The sequence below is a fragment of the Cydia fagiglandana genome, chromosome 25 (genome assembly GCF_963556715.1).
Source record: "Cydia fagiglandana chromosome 25, ilCydFagi1.1, whole genome shotgun sequence".
Lineage (NCBI taxonomy): Eukaryota > Metazoa > Arthropoda > Insecta > Lepidoptera > Tortricidae > Cydia > Cydia fagiglandana.
In genome coordinates, this window is record NC_085956.1 from 1,505,834 (window position 1) to 1,530,061 (window position 24,228).

The 24,228-nt window shown below is 37.3% G+C and overlaps 1 protein-coding gene across 2 annotated transcripts in view; it reads left to right on the forward strand.

Moving 5' to 3' along the window:
- The first annotated feature begins 418 nt into the window (after positions 1-418).
- Positions 419-24,228, forward strand: part of LOC134676999 (histidine decarboxylase) — a 37,927-nt gene continuing 14,117 nt past the window's right edge. For both annotated transcript variants that reach the window (XM_063535377.1, XM_063535378.1), the window contains exons 1-8: positions 419-531; positions 6,379-6,435; positions 9,692-9,864; positions 10,251-10,364; positions 10,809-10,931; positions 11,757-11,925; positions 12,779-12,888; positions 24,050-24,189. In XM_063535377.1, coding sequence (XP_063391447.1) covers positions 6,408-6,435; positions 9,692-9,864; positions 10,251-10,364; positions 10,809-10,931; positions 11,757-11,925; positions 12,779-12,888; positions 24,050-24,189 — 857 coding nt within the window. In that variant the 5' untranslated portion in view covers positions 419-531; positions 6,379-6,407. The remainder of the gene's footprint in view (positions 532-6,378; positions 6,436-9,691; positions 9,865-10,250; positions 10,365-10,808; positions 10,932-11,756; positions 11,926-12,778; positions 12,889-24,049; positions 24,190-24,228) is intronic.

Consider the following 24,228-nt stretch of genomic DNA (forward strand, 5'->3'; position numbering starts at 1 on the left):
TGACAGTTTATTTATTTGTAATCATAATGCTGTCATTACGGTTAAAGAGGTTTTATGATTATTAATTAGGTCTTGTGGGGTGACCATGATTGTAGAGAATTAAATTTGCCCTCGCCAAAAAGTTAAAAATTGGAAAAAGTGTGGTTGTTTCACCTAAATACGACGGTGATCGATCAATTATCAGTTACTGAGTGTGCAGGATTAGTCCTGCTCACGTCTCATGAATCACCCTGTATAAGTAATGTTACCAACATACCAATAAGTACGCAGTATTTCTGTGACTGTTTCTGTTTTATCTCCTTAATAATTAAATAAATACTGATTCTGCAATCCGCTACCGCCTATAACATGCTTTCCATCGACCGATAAGTCGATCGACTTGTCGAGTAAGAGCTACCCCTATATAAACGCCAGAGACTCCATCCGGCCACCAGTCCACTGCCGCTGTTACGAACTAATTATTAAAAAATAAAATTAAAAAGTTACATTAAAACTATATCGTGTTTCCGCGCCTTTTTTGGTGTTTAAGAGGTAAGTGCAATTTTTTTCAAGTTAACTGGTAGAGAATGCTTTAAGATTAATAGTCTGTTTTCGCTTTCTTGTGCAACTTTGAAATAACACGATAAAAAAAGTTAAACAATATTTCAAATTTATTTGAGTACATATAACTGTATAAAGTTGTCTTTCTTTGTATATTTTAATGCGTATTATAGTGTTAAATTCCTAGTTAAATGTAAATTGTGTTAAATTTGTTAAAAACTGCCAAAAAAGATACTTGTGTAAACTTTTCGAGGAGCTGAATCGTTTAAACTAAACCCAAAATCTCTTAATAAACGAGTGAATTGCAAAAAAATTGTACGTAATTAATTGTGTTATTTGTGTTACGAAAATTAACCATGTAAGTTGTATTGTATTTATTGTACTTAATTCATACACACATAAGTCTATAGCATACGCAAAAACACTTTTATGCATATAACTTAAATAGAATTGGCTTAATTGTCGTAACACAATGGAGTCAATTAACTTTAGAAGTTTAGACTAATGACAGGTCCTTAACTATGTATATTTTTTTCCAATTCACTCAGATAATAAAGTTCTGAGGACCAACAAATAAAACATTTCTTTATATGAAAAACGGTTAAGTAATAAGTTGGGGATGCAGACGTTCGCAAGGGTCGAACCTGCGAATCTGGGTGAGAAAAAGCAACTTTCCTTCACTGTGCGCAGTAAACTGTTACACATGTATGGTAATAATATGCCCATAAGTTCTACTTAAAAGCCATAATAAAATAAATATAAACTAATGAGCGTCAGTGTAACCGGAAATAATCACTTTGACGCGATTCGGGAAATGAATTAGATTCGCTAGATATGAAATAGTAAAGATATGTGACGTTCCACGGCAAAAGGCACCTTATGGCGGTTGGCGTTTGTGCTATTATTAACGCCGCTCCAATATTATTGCGTATATATCTAGTGCATCTCTAATTCATTCATCAACTCACAAATTGATTTACGAAGGAGAGCCAATCGAATTTTTGATGCAAAATTTTGACTTAAGGGGGGTGCCCCCGAAATTTGTAAAAAATAAAGTTTTGCTATGTGGTCAAGTTTGGTTATCTTTTTCGGGCAAGGATGCTAAATTCATTTCTGTTATTTAATTTAGACACTTTCATATAAATTATTTGAAATAAAATGAAAACTAAAAAATTTCCATTTTATTTTTTTCCGAATAAATGCCAAAATTTTTCTTATTTATATATATATACAAAAAATAAAAATTTCATGATACAAATTTCGGGGGGCATCCCCCCTTATGTGAAAATATTGCATCAAAAATCGGGTTATTGGCTCCCCTTCCTAAATCAATCTGTGAGTCAAAAGGAGCAACTCTGCAAAAGGAAATTCCATCATCATCATTTGCCGTATATCTCACTTTTTTGTCGTGAACGCCACAGACTATTTCCCGAATCGCGCTGTTTAACGACGTCTCGCGATTGTTCCTCACCGGAGAGCGTATCTCCAATTTATTGAAAACACGTTTACATGACATTGTGTATGACTAATGCGCCATGAATTATATATTAGGATACAAGTGCGAAAAGTAGGAAATTCGGAGTGGCGATTAATTAAAACACGACTGAAGGGAGTGTTTTAAATTGAGACGACTTGCGAATTACCCTTTCGCACGTGTACTATACGTTTTACAGTACATATCATATGGCCGTTTAAATTTTCGACATACGCACATTACGCACTAGGGCGATAAAGTAGCACCATATATAAGTACTGCAAAGTTCATCATCATCATCATCATCTCAGCCATTAGACGTCCACTGCTGAACATAGGCCTCCCCCTTTTTCTGGGGGGTGAATGCCATAATCGCCACGCTTGGCAGGCGGGTTGGCGATCGCAGTCGAGTACACCGAATTTGGGGGACGCTGCTGCCCGTCCACCGGTGGTCTTGGACGTGGTTTAAGGACATACCCGGGTCCTGGACGTAGTTTAAGGACATACCCGGGTCCAAAGCTGCAACTGCAAAGTTAGTTACATTCAAATTACAGTACCCCTAGGTGTAAATTTCATTCGATTCGCGTTTGCGTTAAGTGTAATTTTGTATGGGATTTTGAGTTTCCAAAACGTTCCGCTTGGCGCGTTAAAATCCCATACAAAAATAGATAGGTACTTATACAAGGTGGAAAGATAAGTCGGGCCCTAGAGGGAAACTACTTTCAATCCTTAAGCTGGCTCATTTTACTTAAAGAAGACATTCCTTTATTTTTAAAAAGAAACAAAACTACATTCAAAGATTTTCTAAAACTCGCTTGCCTCGCCCGGGACTCGAACCGACCGACTAATAATTCCAAAAAATAAACACTCGCAATTTTATTCTACTAGTCGATACAGTTAATGTTAATGATAACATTTCTCCAAGAAAGATTAGGTCTTACACTCGTCTGTCGTATAAAATATCCATAAAATCTAATATATATATATTTTTTAAGTTAATATAAATCATTTATTTACATACAATATATATACAGTGGTACAACTAAACGAAATTAATAACTAGCTTAAATCTAAAATAGGCCCCTGAGGCATTGTACCAAGGATGCTGGCGGCATTTCCCCGCTGTATCGCAATACTGATACGTTGTGCGAGGTAGCCGCCAGCTCTTCGGTCACCAGTTACGTCAACCAGACGCTTCGCGATTTCTGCGAACAACTTAAGCGCGAACATCTAATTTAGTACTCAAGATTTTTTTAAGCAAGCCAAATTGAAAAAAGAGAGAAATCTTTTAATGCAGTTTTGTTTCTTTTTATAAATAAAGGAAAGTCTCCTTTAAGTAAAATGGGATTTAAGGTAGTTTCCCTCCAGGGCCCGACTTATCTTTCCACACTGTATAACGCAACCACAAACGGTCGTCATGCTGTCAAATACAATTTAAACAAGGTTTTATCTGTGGTATTATAAATATTATGATACCTAAATTTTTTTTTTAATTTTTTTTATCACATGTCAACATAGAAATCTGTTTAAATTTGATAAGTTATGATGTTACGAGAGCTCTTACCAACGCACTAAAACCAATATAATAAGCACGTGCAATGCTTTGCACTGAAAAACAAGTGCGAGTCGGACTCGCCCACCGAGGGTTCCGTACTTTTTAGTATTTGTTGTTATAGCGGCAACAGAAATACATCATCTGTGAAAATGTCAACTGTCTAGCTATCACGGTTCGTGAGATACAGCCTGGTGACAGACCGACGGGCGGACGGACGGACAGACAGCAGAGTTTTAGTAATAGGGTCCCGTTTTACCCTTTGGGTACGGAACCCTAAAATAAAAACCAACACATAAAAGAAACCATAAAAAGGTTTAAACATCCAAAGTCAATAATGTTCTGAAAAGCCCCAGTTCTGTAAAAAGCCATACGTCACAATCGATCAAACGTATCTATTATAACACCTTTATTTATTTTGTAGAGAAAATCCCCTTTACTATTTATTGCACAGTCTAGCCTCACAACACCCATCATCATATAGTCAGACCGTAAAAAGTCTGCAGCGATTTTGATAGCCCACGCAGTGCAAGTGTCATTTTAAACGAAACTTCTATGAAATTATGACGTACCTATACAGGTTATACATAACACTTACACTGCGTGGGCTATCAAATCCGCTGCAGACTTTGTTTGGTGTGACTCTACAAAAAAGATTGAGTAACTACAACAGGGATGTTGCGGATGCAGATTTTTTGACATCTTCGGATGCGGATGCTGATATTTAAAGGCTCACCGGCCCCGGTTGCGGATGTCAAGATTAGGTAGATAACAAACGTCAAATACATATTACATAATTAACTTTTCAATAAACTTCGACTGATTACGTCCTTAACTATGTAATTAAAAAAAAAATTGATTTAATCCAAACAAAATTACAGCGTAATTATTGCACTTATCTGCCAAACTGCAAATGTAAATCACGCATACCTGTATCTGTATACAATATTGCCATATCTGTTGGCTTAATAGCTATAGCAAGTAGAAATCTGTGGTCTCTGCCTACCCCTCCGGGAAATAGGTGTGATTATATGTATGTGTATGTATGTAATAGCTATGTTGTAACTGTATTTGTCATCGAGTAGTTCACTCGCACGTATTACTCGGGTGCTCGGCCAACATCGATAATGCACTCGTAGGGCTTCCGTGGCGGATTACCGACGGAGACCGAATTTCTATTTAATATACTTATACTTAGGTCAAATGGGTCATTAATTTGTATACAGCTGGGTTAAACATAGATTCATGTATCTCCAGTGGACATATCCAAAGTTAAACCTAATATTTTGTTGAAATTTATTTGCTTCAAAAAAGTACTTAGGTATACAAATTTTTTTTTTAAATTTATTGATAGTGTAAGTAGGATAGTAGTAGTAGTAGTAGTAAACTCTTTATTGTACAAAAAGACATATTAAAAATAACATACAATTAGCAAGAAGTACAAAGGCGAACTTAGGGATAGTATATTAGTAATATGTTTAGATTTTAAGTTAGGACATTGTATGTAAATTATTTAAGTAGATTTTAAGATTGACTTTGATTTGTATTTGATGAAAAAATAATAAATTACATGTAATAAAATTTTCTGTGTAATATTTATTGCACAAAATATTTACAATGTACAAATGGAGGACGTCAACCATGGGGCCAAACAGATACCTACAATTGCTGCAGAGAGAGAAATATATTGAGTGAATTAAAAAAATATAATAAAATACATAACTACTATAAATATAATAGTAGTAGTAGTAGTAGTAATCACTTTATTGTACACAACAAAGGTTTACAATAATAAATTACAGTAATAGAAGTACAAAGGCGAACTTATCCCTATAAGGGATCTCTTCCAGCTAACCTTCGATTAAATGAGAGGAAAACTCCAGTCAGATCAGATAGACAAACTTACGGGATGTACAGTAATATTTAGAAAAAGTAAACTAACGTATTGATATAATAATGATAGATATTAATTAATGTTTCGCCAAACTAGAGACAGTTTGTTGCTGAATCAATTCAATCAAATCAATCAATACAGTCTAATTTTCTGATTGAATTCTTTTGCTTTTTTAGGGTTCCGTACCCAAAGGGTAAAACGGGACCCTATTACTAAGACTTCGCTGTCCGTCCGTCCGTCCGTCCGTCCGTCTGTCACCAGGCTGTATCTCATGAACCGTGATAGCTAGACAGTTGAAATTTTCACAGATGATGTATTTCTGTTGCCGCTATAACAACAAATACTAAAAACAGAATAAAATAAAGATTTAAATGGGGCTCCCATACAACAAACGTGATTTTTGACCAAAGTTAAGCAACGTTGGGAGTGGTCAGGATGGGTGAGTGGGTGACCGTTTTTTTTTTGCTTTTTTTTTGTTTTTTTTTGCATTATGGTACAGAACCCTTCGTGCGCGAGTCCGACTCGCACTTGCCCGGTTTTTTCTTTTACCCTGTCTGATAAAATCATATCTTAAATGCACACAACTTATCCATAGGAGTAAAAACTCCAACTTCAAAATGTGTACTATGTCATAATTATGAGTTTATGAATAGGGTATTTGACTGTAATTAATAGTAGTTTATGTGACTGCTACATAATGAAAGGCATTAAAACTCAAGCGTGATTTTATGAAACGAACGCAGTGAGTTTCATAATAGTGTCACACGAGTGTTTTAATGCCTAATTATGTACAGTTACATACACTGCTTTATCTACACCCATCTTATAAATTTTCTATGATATATTCACTAACCTCATATGTTTTCCGAGCAAAGCTCGGTCTCCCAGATATTTATATTATTGTTTTATTTGTTTCAGAGTATTTGGGCTGAAGTTCTTAGTCGGAGATGGAGCACGCCGAGTTCAGAGTGAAGGGTGAGTACAATTTGAGGTGTTGCCTCTCTGTCGCACTTGTAAATTCGTACGTAAGTGTGACAGGGACGCAACACGTCGAACGTGGTTCTCGGTAGGCCCTCAGAGGGCCTGGTGACCTAGCGGGGTTAATAAGAAAATTAACCTTTATAGCCCTTAACTTTTGTGTATGTCTACAGGAAAGACGCAAACACAGTTTTCTGTTTGACCCTTTGTAAACGCCTCATAGTGCAGCGTCTAAGGCCCCATTCGCACGATAGCTTTTTCAACGCGCGATAACCATGTATGTTTTCACACGACAGCAGTGGCGCTTTTTATCAAGCGTTGTTAGATTTTCGACTTTAAGCTTTGGTCGTTAAATCGAATTTAGAGTGCGGACAGATTCAAACGCTTTTTTAACGCGCGTTGAAATAGCTTTCGTGCGAATGGGGGCTAATTCATCAATGATAATTACAAATGTATTGATATTCTTATCACGTAGCAATGGTCATGCTATGGTCGCTCTGATTGGTGTTCTAATATTAGTTATTAGCGTTATTATTACCCCGTTTGAAGGTTTACTGGACATAATTAGGTAAATACCAAGCCAATTGTGAACGGGTATATAAGTAAAACAAGTAAGTAAACTTACAACGTTAGAAAAAGTATTACGACTAAGGTTTTTTTTTTGTAAAAAACTCATTCCCTTACAAATTTAAACTCAAACATTTCTTTAGCTAATAGACCACAAAGGCACTTTTAAATACAAGCAAAAATAAATCTTCAACAATTATAAAAAAATAATTGCAAATAACATAGTGTCAGAAATAAAAGGAAGACCATGATTTATAACATTTGATGTGAAATTTAGCGAAATAATCAAGAGAGTGCGACTTTGTATTCAACAGAATGGAACTCATTTTGAGTATTTGATAAATTAAATTAATTAATTTTGAATAAAAAATTTTAAAATTCATGGTCTTCCTTTTATTTCTGACACTATGTTATTTAGCAAAAAATAATCCTTAAATGATGAATGACGATTTCGATCGGTATGATAAAACTACAGGGTGATTTTTTTTTCTCGTGTAGCGGGTTCGATTCCCGGTTCAACCATGTAATTATTTAAAAATCTATGAATGCAGTTTAAATTGCTTTTTAAATTAAAATAATGTCTTCTTTCAGCAAAATATCCTATCTACGATATTTAAGGTACTTTCCCTTGATGTCCCATAGTCTTGGGACGCCCTGTAATATTATATCCCAACCAAATACATCGCCTTGCACTAACTACTCGTAAATAAAGCTGACAATATATCGCTTAGCGATAAAGCGATATTACAGCGATAAAACAAATCGGCCGGATTTGCCATATTGAATCTTTTACGCTGCGTTTATGGTGATCTGGGACTTGCGAGACTTGCGAGACTTGCGACAAATTTAATACGGAACCAGGGTGATATTGTATTTTAAAATGTGGAACCTACGTAACACCAATATAGCCGGTCAAACAAGTTTGTCAGTAGCAAAAGGCGCGAAATTCAAATTTTCTATGGGACTATCACCCTTCGCGCCTACATTTTTAAACGGGACCCTATTACTAAGACTTCGCTGTCCGTCCGTCCGTCCGTCCGTCTGTCTGTCACCAGGCTGTATCTCACGAACCGTGATAGCTAGACAGTTGAAATTTTCACAGATGATGTATTTCTGTTGCCGCTATAACAACAAATACTAAAAACAGAATAAAATAAAGATTTAAATGGGGCTCCCATACAACAAACGTGATTTTTGACCAAAGTTAAGCAACGTCGGGAGTGGTCAGTACTTGGATGGGTGACCGTTTTTTTTTTTTGCTCTTTTTTGTTTTTTTTTTTGCATTATGGTACGGAACCCTTCGTGCGCGAGTCCGACTCGCACTTGCCCGATTTTTTTGAATTTTCCGCTCTTATCTACTGACGGAAATTGCTTGATAGACTATATGAAAGGAGCACTGAAAATCGTGTAATAATGAGTTTTAATTCTTAAGTTTATCGATTAAGAATTATTTTCCTAGGATTGTTTCAAGATTAAACCAATAAAAAGTTATACCTAAGGTGCAGTGGGACAATTTCGACTGCGGGAAATTTTAACTAATCGAAATATTTTCCATGTTAATCTGGAGTTACCATGGTTACCAGTACAATTTGACACTAGGTTAACGGTTTAACAGCTTAACCCCGGTTAGTGGGATAGTGCAAGTGGGCCTTAACAAATTAAGTGTACTTTAATAAATTCTTATTATTATTTTCTCTTTCACGATAATGTAATCGAGTTCTATATTTATTCCAAAAGTAATTAGTATGAGCACATGTGGCCACAAGTCTTTTCAATCTAGTTGTACACACTTCAAACACTGTTCGAGCCACAGCGCATCTTCAAAGGAATAAAAGGAAATGTACAATAGACACTTGTTGCGTTCAAACGTTGGTTTTTTCGTTTTAAAATGGAACCAAGGCACAAAATAAATAACAGTACTACCGTACAGAAAAGACATTTCCTACAAAACCGAAGTTTGACCGGTAGTACTATTAGATATTCTGTTCGGTAACTTCTCAATTAATTATCGGTGTTTATAACAACAGTTTTGAATGATTCACGGATAGTTTCACTAGACTTATATATGTCGGCGGCCGATCGTAAGATCAGGCATATCGTGAAACGTGAAAATCTTTGACTCGTTCCCTGAGTCGACGGAGCCCCGCTACGCGGGGCTCCTATTTCTGGACAGTTTGCCCTTCGGGCATCTGAAGCAACCTAACGAACCTATCCTACCTATATGTTAGTTTAATGTGACCATCGTCAAAACATTACACAGGAACATTACGATCTGCCGAATCTTACGATCGGCCGCCGACATATATATCGAGTATATCGACGAAGCGGTATCATGGTCGCAGTTTTATCACCTGTCATGCCATGCGTCACTTTCGCACTGACATATTTGTTAGAACGTGACGCATGGTGACAAATGATAAAGAGCCGACCATCTTAGCTCTAGAGGATATGATGGTCGTTTTTGTCTACGTGACAGCGTGATAAAAAGGTGTCCGGCACTTTCTATCCCGCGGAGATAAAAAGTGACAGTTATTTTATCACGTGGATAAATGTGAATAAAGCGATCCATAATACGCCTGCAGGATAGGGACCGTGATTACCTTTTGTCTTGTTTTCGAGCTCCCGATATTTCGACGCAGTTACATGCAAGCGGAGTACCCGTGATTGACAATTTTTTTTTATACAGCCAAGGAGATGGTAGACTACATAGCGGACTACCTCGAGAACATCCGCGAAAGGAAGGTGTACCCGAGCGTGCAGCCCGGGTACCTGCACAAGCGGCTACCCGCGACGCCGCCCGTGCAGCCCGAGGCTTGGGACGACATCTTCAAGGACGTTGATGACCATATCATGCCTGGGGTAAGCTTAAACATTAAGTGACTGTTGATCGACAGGCTTCGACAGGCTCTGATAGGCTCCGACAGATTCCAACAGGCTCCGACAGGCTCCGACAGGTCCGACAGGCCGTAAGGCCAGGCCCCGTAGACAACATGCCAATCGCTAACGCTACGTAGCGAACGAAACGCAAAGCTGTCACTGTCACACTAATATGGAAGAGTGATAGAGAGACACAAAGCGATTCGATGGCGAAGCGATATTAGCGATTGTCACATTGGCCGTTTCTGGCTACGTGGTCTGTTTCTTGTGATTTCGTTCTGTTTTCACAGTTCAGAATCGTAAAGATTTTGAGTCTTTTTTTGGGCCATAATTTGAATACCCCGAGCTAAACCATTAATTTGTTTCAGCTGGTCCACTGGCAGTCCCCCCATATGCACGCTTACTTCCCCGCTCTGACGTCCTACCCCTCCATCATGGGGGACATGCTGTCAAGTGCGCTCAACGTTCTTTGCTTCACCTGGGTATGTACCAACTACCAATCGGATTACTGCAGACTATATATATATTAATCTATGCGGAACTGTTTGCCTTAAAGTCCAGTCCAGACGGGAACATTTTTCGCCAATCTGATTTAATCGTTCGAGCAAATCAGGCCGTGCGGACCCAAACACCAATTTCGCTAGCCAATTTCGACCGCCGATTATGACCGATTTTATCGATTAAGATAGAGGTGCGGACGCAAGAATAGCAATTTGTGGCGCTAGTATTTTCGTTTGGGGGCATTTTGTTTAATTCAGAGGGCTCTAATATCAGTATAAATCTAAAATTAGTGATTGAAATGGAGATTGACGCCAATTTCATTCCTGATCAAATCTGTCGATTTGATAATCCCGCTAGGACTCCTCTTGAATGTGAAACAAATTTCCTCGTAGTGGCTTAAAATATTTCGCTTCTTTCTCAAACAGGCATCATCACCAGCGGGCACAGAGCTGGAGACCATCGCCATGAACTGGCTCGGCAAGATCCTGGGGCTCCCGGAGTGCTTCCTCAACGAGAAGAACGACAGCCCTGGAGGAGGCGTCATACAGGTCAGTCTCATCTCATCAGTCACCAACACAGAGCTGGTCATCCATGAGCTGGCTAGGCGAGATCCTGAGTCTACCTGAATGCTTCGTCAATAAGGACAGCCCTGGAGGAGGCGTCATACAGGTCAGTCTCATCTCAACAGTCACCAGCACAGAGCTGGTCATCGTCATGAACTGACTCGGCAAGATCCTGGGGCTCCCGGAGTGCTTCCTCAACGAGAAGAACGACAGCCCTGGAGGAGGCGTCATACAGGTCAGTCTCATCCATAGACTAGGACCTCCAGACATAGCATAGTAACGCTACCCCCTCTGCCACAAATATACGGTAGTTTTACTCCATTTTCGATCAAGTGTTTTTGTGTGACGCCTGTGTCTTTGAACGGACCAATCACGGCACGGGACTCGCTCACCTCGTCACCCCTGTATTTTTGGCAGCATCGGTTAAATGAACCATTGATGATCAAAAATTATATAATGAACCGATCGATATTACCATTACCATACCATTACCAACACCACCATTACCATTACCATTACCATTGTACTATACTTTTTTCAATAAATTGTTTGTATTTGTATTTGTATTCATTTGGCATCATGTCAATCCTGTTACAAAAGTCTATATAGAAATTAATCCAATCAGGCTCGTACATAAGAACTAGGGTGGATGCAGCAGTAGTTGACCAGTTAGGGCCAATAGTTGACCATATGAGTGTGACAAAGATAGAACATTTTTAGTATGAATTTTTCTATGTACTGGTCAATTACCGGTGCCTGGTCAACTATAGGGTCAACCATGCTAAATCATCTATTTTTTTTTCTTCTTAGACGACTGCAAGCGAGGCCACACTGGTGAGCCTGCTCGCAGCCCGCACCAGGGCCCTCATGGAGCTCTCCCGGCTGAACCCGGACCTGCAGTCTTCAGAGCTGCTCGGGCACCTCATCTGCTATTGTTCTGACCAGGCGCATTCGTCGGTGGAGAAAGCTGGGCTTATTGGTGAGTACATGTATAAATAATACAGAGAAGGTAATATTCGGCACTCCGCATTGGGCTAGCGTGGGCACTATAGCCCAAGCCCTCTCACGCATGAGAGGAGGCCTGTGCCCAGCAGTGGGACGTATATAGGCTGAGATTATTATTGTCATTTTTAGATCGACCCCATAATTGTGGGAGTCATGAAATTATTAATTCTCTCTTCAGATCCTCTCTCTATACGGCTTCTTCTTAAAACAGGTCCCCAAGATCTATCCCCTGCGGAAGGGTGCCCATAAGGCTGGCTACATTCCCACGCTGAATAGCTGTGCCTATTCTTTGGCCTAGGAATGAGCCAGCCCTAGGGTAACCCGTAGTTTGTTGTAACAGAACATTATATTGATATGTCTGGCCTAGTGGTCAGTAACCCTGCCTAAGTATGAGGCCGATGGTCCCGGTTTCGAATCCTGGTAAGGGCATTTATTTGTATGATGATACAGATATTTGTTCCTGAGTCATGGTTGTTTCCTATGTATTTAAGTATTTATATACTAATACTATATATCGTTGTCTGAGTATCCACAACACAAGCCTTCTTGAGTTTACCATGGGGCTTAGTCAATTTGTGTAAGAAATGTCGTATAATATTGAAGTGAAAACTTCTTTAGCGGCGCTGTGCACTTTTTGTGATTGGGGAAAAAATGTTAAACTCGCGGCAGGTCACGTGACTGACAGATTCGACAGATTGAAAATTCGTAAGACGGACACGTGACCTAATCGAAAAACTGTTACAATATCATTGAGTTTTCACTTCTGCCGGCACTCCCGGAGTGCAACCCGTTAATTTATTTATTTATTTATTTATGTTATGTCGCAGGTCTTGTACGCATGCGTTACATCGAATCGGACGAGCATCAGAGCATGCGCGGCGCAGCACTAGAGGACGCTATACTGGCTGACAAGGAAAAAGGACTAGTCCCTTTCTGGGTAAGTCAGAGACATTCAAATTTTAAATATTTAAGACGAAACAGGAGCTGAGTTTAAAATATTTTAGCCAAATATATCCGTCTCGCTAACGGAAGCGGCCCCTAAAACTAGTGCGATAAGGACAAGGCGAAAAATCCCGCGTAAAAATCTCAAAAATCGAGGTTTTCGTACTCGACTGTTTCCTCCTCCAAAACTTAACCAATCGTAACCAAATTTGGAAATCTAAATAATTATGAAATTATCTGTGGCGGATCGTTATGCTTTTTTGGCTAATCGATATCAGTTTTGAATACTACGCCTCTCATTGCGGCATAGTCAATGAGGCCATTTTGGCCATTTTTGAAGGGTTCTAGCGCCTTAAAAAACAAAAATATCAAAAAAGCAAAACGGTCCGACACAGATATTGATAATATTAATCTGTGTTGAAAAAATCATTGCTCTAGCATCAAAACCCACGGAGGAACGTCGAGTACGTTTGTATGGAGAAATAACCACTCCTGTTGGCTCTTAACGGTCTAAATTTAAAACAAAATCAATTCACTAAAAAATCTGGGGTCCCTTTGTTTCCCATAAAGTGGCATAAAGTTTTAAGTCATAATGTATTGTTTGTCATATTATCGTTAGTTACAGAACTGAAACCGTTAACTTTTCAGGACTTTCGTAAGGTTTTTAACACTTTAAACTCTCGCGTTTTGTACACATTTTTAATTACAACATTATTTTTCGTAAGGTTATTCTATAGATAGAGGTTAGGTTAGGTTAGGTTTGTTTTATGGCAATCCTGAAAAGCTACGCGTTTCTGAGAAAAAACAATTATGACTAACAAAAATTCGGACAAACGATACATTATGACTTAAAACTATTTGGGAAACAATAGAGACCCAAAAATTCGACGTAAGTAAGTAGCACGTGCAGTTTTACTTAACATATTTATACAGCGTGGCTAAAAAATAACTGCATTCCCGTTGCCAGGGAGGTTTATTTTTTAAATTTGGCTGTTTCATACATTTTTTATTGGAGGGTAAATTTTATTTCGCAAGTTCGGGGTTGATCCCATAGTAAAAGTTGCTCAGTATAATCCCAAAACCTCCCTGGCAACGGGAATGTAGTTATTTTTTAGCCAACCTGTAGAAGCATCTTACTATGGGAATTATGATTATTTTATTTAAAATATATCTAAAGAATTAAAGTTTCTTTTAACTTATAGTCAAAAAAATAATTTTCACATTATAACACTTTAAACTCTCGCGTTTTGTACACATATTTAATTACACAAACGGGTCTACCGCGATATAATTTCATTGTTTTTACCTTTAATTCCGAAGTTTCGGCTGAGTTGCACCAGCTGTGGTCACGGCAAGACTCAGGTCAGTTTCCCGTTTGTGTAATTAATGTTCACATTCTCCCGTTTACAAATCCGCAGCACTATTTTTGGATAATAAAAGCAAATATCAAAAGACAATTTCCTTAAAATCCCCAGGTTCATCAAATATTAATCAAAACATAATTACCAGCGATCAAAAATTTTTCAAAGTCCAATTCCTTAAAACCGTCCCTTAGTGACGTTTCATAAGCCCTAAGCCTACAAAAGATGGGTTGTTATTTTTAAAACTGATGCGCTGTGGGACCAATTTATTGCTCGGGACTTAGGAGCCTGGTATAAGTGGGGAGCGGACAGCGGAGGCTTAAGCTGTAGCGGGAGCTTAAGCGTGACATTTTTATCGATAATGGGGAAAATGAAGCTAAGCGGATTGCTAGGAAAAGGAAAAAATATATCAATAGAGCAATAGTTTTATAGTAAAAGGCTTCTAGGGAATAGACATACGCTGATTGCTTGATTTTAGTTTATCATTAGATTAAATGAACACTGGTTATAGGCTGCATATTTGTTGCAGTTTAGTTTGTCAAGGTGTTAAAGCATTATCATTACCTTACCTACAATAGTAGGTAAGTTAATTTTGGATAAAGACAACTAAATTTAGTAATACGATTTCAGATTTGTTTTAAATCTTTTATAAGATAATGTTAGTATTCCGTCGATTTTCAACATTGCCCATTTTTGAAATGTGGCGTTTTCAACCAAAAGGTACCACATTGTCGGTTGTCGATAAGGTTGATTTCAAATTTTAGCTTCAGTTGGAAATAGCGCCTTTTTGATAACCGACAATAAGTATCCTTTTGGATGAAAATAGCACAAATATTTGAAATATAAGTAGGTTTTTTATAGATAGATAGATAATCTGTTTATTTGTTTGCCAAAATACACACAGAATATTCAAATACAAACATGAGATAGAAGAAAAAAAAGCAATCAATAGAAAAAACAGAAAATACAAATACAAATTAGAGTCACACAGATTTTTACAAAAATAGAAAAAGAAGGAAAAAATACATATAAATACTGTCTCAAACAAAAAGAATCACTAGTATTTCTTGAGTTTGAATGACTGAACATCGCTGTGAGTTTTTGTCTTGCGCCAAACATTCTGCAGTGGATTATTAATTTGCCTTTCCGAGTATCTCTGAAGATCACTCTAAACTATTAAGATAAAGACGCTTGTTTAATCAATAATATTATAAAAGAGATCCCTTATAGGGATAAGTTCGCCTTTGTACATTGTATACTTTCTTTTAATTGTATCTTAACCTGTTTTATGCACAATAAAGTGTTAACATGCAGTATTCAATAAGTAAATAGGAACTACTTTATGCAGATTTTAGGTTTGACTTTTACGAGTTTTACGAAATAAATGAAAAATAAATTAAGCTTTAGCTTTTATCTTTAGAAATTTTGTACGGAGTCCGACTCGTACTTGGCCGGTTTTACATAATATTTAACCTTATACTCTGCATCTTTAGGTATTTAAATAAAAAAAGAAAAACAAATAATTTAGTACATTTTCGGGTAGGTAGTTAAGGTCGCCTCCATAAACTCGCGAACTAAATTGACATGAGTTTGACAAATAAAATGATACCAGGAATAGCAAAGAAAAAATAGTCACGGGTATATGTCGATAAAATGATATCGATAAGTAAAATATTGCACTTACTACCCATGTCATAATTATAAAGGGGTCACAAACGATTCGATTCGATTAATATGAATGTGACGAGAAAAGTGGTTAATTCGATTGTAAGATTGTGTCGTTCGTTACCAATCAAATCAGGAGGTGCGGATGAGAAACTGACAAATTTCAGTGTCATGTTAGTGTGCAACAACTTGCCGTTCTTTATTTCAAGAGCTCGGTTGTCGCCATAAATCTAAAATTGGTGATTTAATTTTATACATGTGGCCGGTAGATGAGATTGATCCATAATTATTTATACTTGGTCAAGCAGATCTTGTCAGTAGAAAAAGGCGGCAAATTTGAAAAATGAAGGCGCGAAGGGATATCGTCTCAAAGTAAATTTGAATTTCGCGCCTTTGTCTACTGACAAGATTTGCTTGACCATCTATAAATCTTGACCTAATTGTCAACTTAAACGTCCAGTTTAGGGACTGGTCTTCACAATCGAAGCCATAGGGATACCGAGGCGATTTAATTTTTGCGTCCACACCACTCGAATTAAATGAGAAATTAATCACATTATACGAAATATTTCCCCGTCTGAGCCGGCCTTTTTTGTATTTTGAGCCAAAATCACTTTTTCTATGTTATCACCTACAACTTAATTGTTACTCTAGCTGTAAGTTTTCCTAACAAATACAGTGGCGGATTTCCCATAAGCCACAGTAGGCCCGGGCCTAGGGCGGCAAGATATTAGGGGCGGCAAATTGTGACAAAAAATTCGCTGATGATAACAAAAAATAACTCAAAATTAGACCAGGCAACAAATTCTCAAAAAAGTACCTATAGAGGGAAATGCTTGCAACACAATTTTTGACTTTGTACCTATTTTTATTTGAACTATCTAGGAGGTGAACATATCAAAAGTCCCCGGCCGTAGCCCTTGAGCCAGGGGAAGAGAGAGGTCTCCGAAACTGCCGGACCAATTAAGTTGAAATTTGGCACACATATGTAAGCTTGTGACCCAAAGATGGACGTGTAACAACGTAAATAATAGTACATTGTGCAACATGGGGCGTAAGTTGAATATTGCAAACGAGAGTAAGTTAAATCGCGACGGCTTGCCGGAGCGATTTATAGGCTCGAGTTTGCAATATTATTACGCCCCGAGATACACACAATGTTTTTCATCACACTTCAAGTGTGACACTTGCGATACAAAAAATAAGTTTAAAGACAAAAAACTGTTAATTATGGCACTAGAAACTTCATAACTCCCTAGGGAAAACGAAATTTCTATAACTCCCGCTACGCCTACGTGCAATTCCACATTTACTGAGCGAGTGTGATTAAAATGAATTTTAAATATGGCCTCCATATTTTGGGGGGTAAATGAGAAAATTTAAAAATAAAGTTTTTCAAACTATATCGTGTTACATATCAAATCAAAGAGCTCATTGTAAGAATCTCAGATTTTTTTAATAATTTTAGGATAAAGAGTTTAGCAGTTATTCAAGAAAATAGTTTTTAATGTTTTTGTAGGTACATGAAAGTCAATGTTATTGGTAAAACTGTCACTTAAAATGAATAAGTATTTGCTTATTTTTTTCATAAAACCTATGTTCCTAACATCATGTCACAAGGACGTATAGTTTCTAAGATATAATAAGCGAAAAACCGAAAAATGTGACCTTCAAACCAAAGCCCCCAACTTTTGATATGTTCACCTCCTAACGAGCCCAAAAAAGTTACTAAGTAAAAAATGTGTCCCAAGTATTTCCCTCTATAATATATCTTTCCGTTGCCTGATCTAAATGTAGTCAATATGATGGGTGCTGATGCTGAGAAAGGGGCGGCTACAAGGCTTGGGGCCTAGGGCGGCAAAGACTGCAAATCCGCCACTGAACAAATAAAACAAAATAAATATAATAAAATATTTACAATATGTTTATTCAATATCCTTGTCTCTATTAGGTACTATAAAATTGCACAATTTTGGAAATACCGACATTCTCTAATTCAAACTTTTTTGAAAATATCGATATGAACAACACTGGCCAAACTGTGGTATCATTTGTGCACATTGACCTGTCAATTTAGTTCGCGAGTTTCTGGAGGCAACTGTAGTTATAATATTTACTGGTTAACCAACCAAATACAAAACCGCCTGGATCTATCACTGAACGACCTGACTTTAACCTACATTATTGATCATGTAATGTTTTCATCTACCCTCAACTGGGTTAAGGAGTAATTTGAGGGTAGATTTTGTTTACCTTTATTGTAATACCTAAAAATACAGACTATAGAAATGACTACATCGTCAGGTGACAAGCAAAAGTCACTAATTACTAAAAAAAACCGGCCAAGTGCGAGTCGGACTCGCACACGAAGGGCTCCGTACCATTATCTAAAAAAACGGTCACCCATCCAAGTACTGACCCCACCCGACGTTGCTTAACTTCGGTCAAAAATGACGTTTGTTGTATGGGAGCCCCACTTAAATCTTTATTTTATTATGTTTTTAGTATTTGTTGTTATAGCGGCAACAGAAATACGTCAACTGTGAAAATATCAGCTGTCTAGCTATCACGGTTCGTGAGATACAGCCTGGTGACGGACGGACGGACGGACGGACGGACGGACAGCGGAGTCTTAGTAATAGGATCCCGTTTTACCCTTTGGGTACGGAACCCTAAAAACAAAATTTCCTAAAGAAACTCCTATGAAACAAACAAAATTTAAAAAGACATCAACGCGTGCCGACTGAACCTCATTCACTTTGATTACTATACAACACCTTATCTTAAGTACCTACTATTTAAGACTAATGCCTTGAGCATAATAACGAGGACCATCAGCATTCATCAAATCGCGCCGCACCGCGGTCACAACGAGATCGCTTACATAGGACACTTCTATGGGCATCAAAGGATTGATTGAGCCGCCTCGCGCCGCGTCCCGCCGTTTCGCTTCGGGATCGCGCGATGTTCGCCTACATAAGAAGCTGCGTAAGCAAGATCCATATTTATTAAAAAACTTTCAACTTTCAAGATTTTACAGATTCTGTCAAACAACATCCCATTTGACAGTATCTGTCAACAATAATACTTAAGTAATTTTATTTTGTACTTAACCATGACAAAATATGATCTTACACTAAATTTGACAAAAAAAACTGTCAAATTTGACAGTTTGACAGATTATGTCAATATACACTGGGACACTATAACATGTCACTTTGTACCAAATATTCCCATACGAAACCCAAAAAGTCGCCCAAAAATATATAAGCACAGCGATCACTGGGGCTGCAAGTGCGTTGCCGGCCCTTAAGATGAGAAATGCAGTCTACAAAAAATTACCCAACATTGACATTTAGTACTAAACTATGACAAAATATAATACTTTACACTAAATTTGACAAAAACGAACAAATTTGACAGTTTGACAGATTATGTCACTATACATTATGCCATGTCACTTTGTACTAAATATTACAATACACATAAATGCATGTATATAAGTAGCGTACACGAAGAGAGGCCTATAGGTCAGCAGTGGGCGACTGAAAGCGAAAATGATGATGATGATGATTACCATATAATTACCTATTCTATTCTATTCTATTCTATTCAATAATAATATTTAAGTAATTTTAGTTTGTACTTAACCATGACAAAATATGATCTTACACTAAATTTGACAAAAACTGTCAAATTTGACAGTTTGACAGATCATGTCAATATACACTGGGACACTGTAACATGTCCCTTTGTACCAAATATTCCCATACGAAACCCAAAAACTCGCCCAAAAATACATAAGCACAGCGATCACTGGGGCTGCAAGTGCGTTGCCGGCCCTTAAGATGAGAAATGCAGTCTACAAAAAATTACCCAACATTGACATTTAGTACTAAACTATGACAAAATATAATACTTTACACTAAATTTGACAAAAAAAAAATTTTGACAGTTTGACAGATTATGTCAATATACATTATGCCATGTCACTTACTAAATATTACCATACACATAAATGCATGTATATAAGTGGCGTACACGAAGAGAGGCCTATACTCGGCAGTGGGCGACTGAAAGCGAAAATGATGATGATGATGATGATGATGATGATGATGATGATGATGATGATGATGATGATGATGATGATGATGATGATGATGATTACCATATAAATCATGACCCGAACTTACTAACCCGAAATTACAAAAAAAAATTAATCTATGTAAAACGGTCAAGTGCGAGTCGGATTTCAATATATCCATACAAAAAAGTCATCAGCGCCTGATGGAGTTAATAGCAAAGTTTTTTCGTAAATTCGTACCTTCAGAACGATATATCTCGAAAACGGTAAGAGATAAAGCAAAATGGACTTCAGTTTTGAGCTGGCGTTAGTACTAAGTACTAAACGATTAATGCATTTCCGTATACATAGACCTTTTTTGGGACCGATTTGGACAAAAAAAAAATCAAAAAATTAAAAATTAAAATTTGACCCGGGTCTAAAATCTTTATTTTTAGAGCTAGAGAGATGAAAAAAAAAACCATTTCTGTAAAATTTTAATATCTTTTGTTCAACCCCAAATCCAACCATATAGTCTTGTAACTTTAATTAAAAAAAAAATAACTTTGGTCAAAAATCACGTTTGTTGTATGGGAGCCCCATTTAAATCTTTATTTTATTCTGTTTTTAGTATTTGTTGTTATAGCGGCAACAGAAATACATAATCTGTGAAAATTTCAACTGTCTAGCTATCACGGTTCGTGAGATACAGCCTGGTGACAGACGGACGGACGGACGGACGGACGGACGGACGGACGGACGGACGGACGGACGGACGGACGGACGGACAGCGAAGTCTTAGTAATAGGGTCCCGTTTTACCCTTTGGGTACGGAACCCTAAACAATTAAACAAAAATCGACCATCTTTTTTTTAGTACTAATATGGTTCACTATAGCTAATTGGCTATAAAAAAAAATAAAAAAAAAATAAAAAAAAATCATTTATTTCAAGCTACAAGGCTCATAATTGGTTGTCAACAAATGTCAAAAATAATAATTTAAAAATTCCTATTAATTAATACTAATCACATAAATGTACCCACATTTAAATCTAAGATATTGCCAAAAATAATATTTAGTTCCAAGAAATAGGTATAATCTGTATTAAATTATTAGTATTTGTAATTATTTGTTTAAGGATTGTCGCAAAATTGTAAATAATGTATATAGGTATTAGTTAATTATTTAAAATTTAATGTTTTTTTATGTTTTTATAGTTTAAATTCGTTCCCAATATTACTTAGACAACGCTATGTACTCCATAATTGTCGTACTGTATCAGGTGAAGTACTTTGGTTCTATTGTAATGCAACATACATAGGCTGCTACTTATGTATCCGGAATGGGCCACTTACTGGAACTATATTAAAAATATATATATAACATATAAAAATGGAACTCTTTGGAAGCAAAATACAGTTTGTTTCACATGTCTATCAATTGGTTTTACATTGTAGCATTATTTTTAAAAATTCTTTGTTGCACCTTCAACGGATTTACTTGTGAAAATTTTCGTGCAGATGTTTTTTTTACGATGTTCGGAATGGATAAACTCAAAAATAGTGCATGGATCGACTTTTTTCGACTTTTGGGGAGTAAGTTCCATCGAAGGTCAATGTTTTAGTGAATAAATTGTGGTCGTAGTATATTACGGTATTTACAGTAGGACGAATTTAAAAAAAACACTCAAAATCGACTGTCATCCCACAAAATATAGATGCTGTGAACGAGCTCATAATGCAAGATGGTTATAGTACATATCGCAAGATAGAGGCATCTCATGGCAATAATATGACGAGCATTTGTAAGATATAACATGAACATTAGGTTAAAAAAAAAAGAAAAACTCGCGAAAGAGCCGTTCTTGCCTACAAAATGCACGTCTTGTATACCAAGATCAGAATGGAAAAAGTGCTATGAAAAGTCGTTTCAACATTTGCAAAAGTACATCATTCATCTTGGTGGACGAATACAAAGGCAATAAAACCATTTATAACTATAGATATTTCTTATTTTTTGTGTTTCCGGATACATAAGTAGCAGCCCTCGTATTAGGTCCTTACATATGAAATTGGCGTTTGGCGAACTGGCAACTTTGGTTCAAAATATGTGGCGTTCGGCTAGGAATTCCAAATTCAAATTTATTTCAAATTTAAGACCATGTATTTCTGTGTTCGAATTACGAAATTTATTTGTTATCGCGTCATTTGTTTTTCTTTCACATCGTTCTGTTCACAATATGGAGAACTTAAAATATCGCTATATTTACGAATATGAGTTTCACCTCGGCACTAGTGCTGCAGAAACGGCTCGTAGGATTAACAATGCGTATGGGGAAGCTACTGCAAAAGAAAATACGGTACGTTATTGGTTCCAACGTTTCCGTTCTGGAAATTTTGACCTACAGAACAAGCCCCGTGGACGGCCGGAGACAGAAGTTGATAACGAAGAATTAAAAGCAATTGTGGAAGCAGATCCATCGCAAACCACGTCAGAGTTAGCGGCAGGCTTCGGTGTGAGTGATAAAACCATTTTGATTCACTTGAAACAAATTGGAAAAGTGAAAAAACTTGAAAAATGGGTACCGCATGAATTGAGCGACGCAAACAAAGAAACACGCGTCGAGTGTTGCGTTTCACTTCTCAACCGGCACAATAATGAAGGCATTTTGAATCGTATCGTTACTTGTGATGAAAAATGGATCCTGTACGATAACCGGAAACGTTCTTCACAATGGCTGGTGAACCAGCCAAATTCTGCCCGAAACGAAAGTTGACTCAGAAAAAGGTACTGGTAAGTGTCTGGTGGACTAGCGCCGGTGTCATCCATTACAGTTTCTTAAGATCTGGGCAAACAATCACGGCTGATGTGTATTGTCAACAATTGCAAACGATGATGGAAAAGCTAGCCATTAAACAACCCAGACTGGTCAATCGATCTAGCCCACTGCTGCTTCAGGACAATGCTCGACCACATACGGCACGTTTGACGGCCGCAAAACTAAGGGAGCTGCGACTGGAATGTCTTCGACACCCACCATACTCCCCGGACCTTGCTCCAACTGATTACCATTTTTTTCGGAATTTGGACAACTTCATGCAAGGAAAAAAATTCAATTCTCACGAGGCTGTCCAAACGGCCTTCAAAGATTTTATTGATTCTCGCTCACACACTTTTTTTAGTAAAGGAATCAATGAACAACCTTCGAGATGGCAAAAGTGCATAGATAGCCATGGTACATACTTTGACTAAATAAAAAAATAGTTTCATAAAAAAAAATCGTTTTCATTTCTGCCATATGAAACGCCAATTTCATATGTAAGGACCATATGTAATACATACGATGTGGTTGTACTTAATAAATAAAATAAAATAAAATAAAATGTAAATAAAAAATTAAAATTAAAATTGAATTTAAACAATTAAAATTTAGCTATGAACTTATGGTGGTACTTAGTGACTTTTGCTTGTCACCCGACGATATAGAAAATTTAGTTTTTAAACCTATGTGATGCCTATGTGACTTCCATAGTCTACGTTTATTCCCGTCATTTCATTTCATATTACCTCGCACGTCGCTAGTTAGACGCGTAACCGTATTATCAATAAGTTAGTTAGTTGCGAGGTGCGATAATGTTTCATTACGAGTAACTTTTAGTCTAACCTTCTGACAGTGTTTTAAGTATTTTATGCTGTCGTATGGAAATAATGTTTGTATCACGCCAGCTCGCTTTTAATTCTTCAAAACTGATGAGAATATTGCAGTTTATATGGGTCAAACAGAAAAGGAGAGAAAACTAGTGTGTTCGCGCGAACTGTACATTTTTCTCTCCTGTGGGCAATAGTTGACAGCTTATGGGCATGTAAGTAATGATTTTATCATAGTTCTCTAAATAAAAGGAGGGCCTTTTCACGTGGATAAGGTTTAAATAAGAAAATTAACCTTTATAGCCCTTAACTCTTGTGTAACCCTCCCCCCCCGCTTCCCTCTCCCTCCCTCCCTCTTCCTTCCTTCTCTTTAATAATGATTGTCCGTTATTAAAATATCTTCTCTTGGTCCCTCCAGGTGTGTGCAACCCTCGGCACGACGGGTTCCGTGGCCTTCGACAATTTGCGTGAAATAGGCGCAGTATGCGACAAGCATGGCGCATGGCTTCATGTAGACGCCGCATATGCGGGCAGCGCGTTCGTCTGTCCAGAATACAGGTAAGATTAACTGCCCGATTCGAACTTTTAGATACCTAC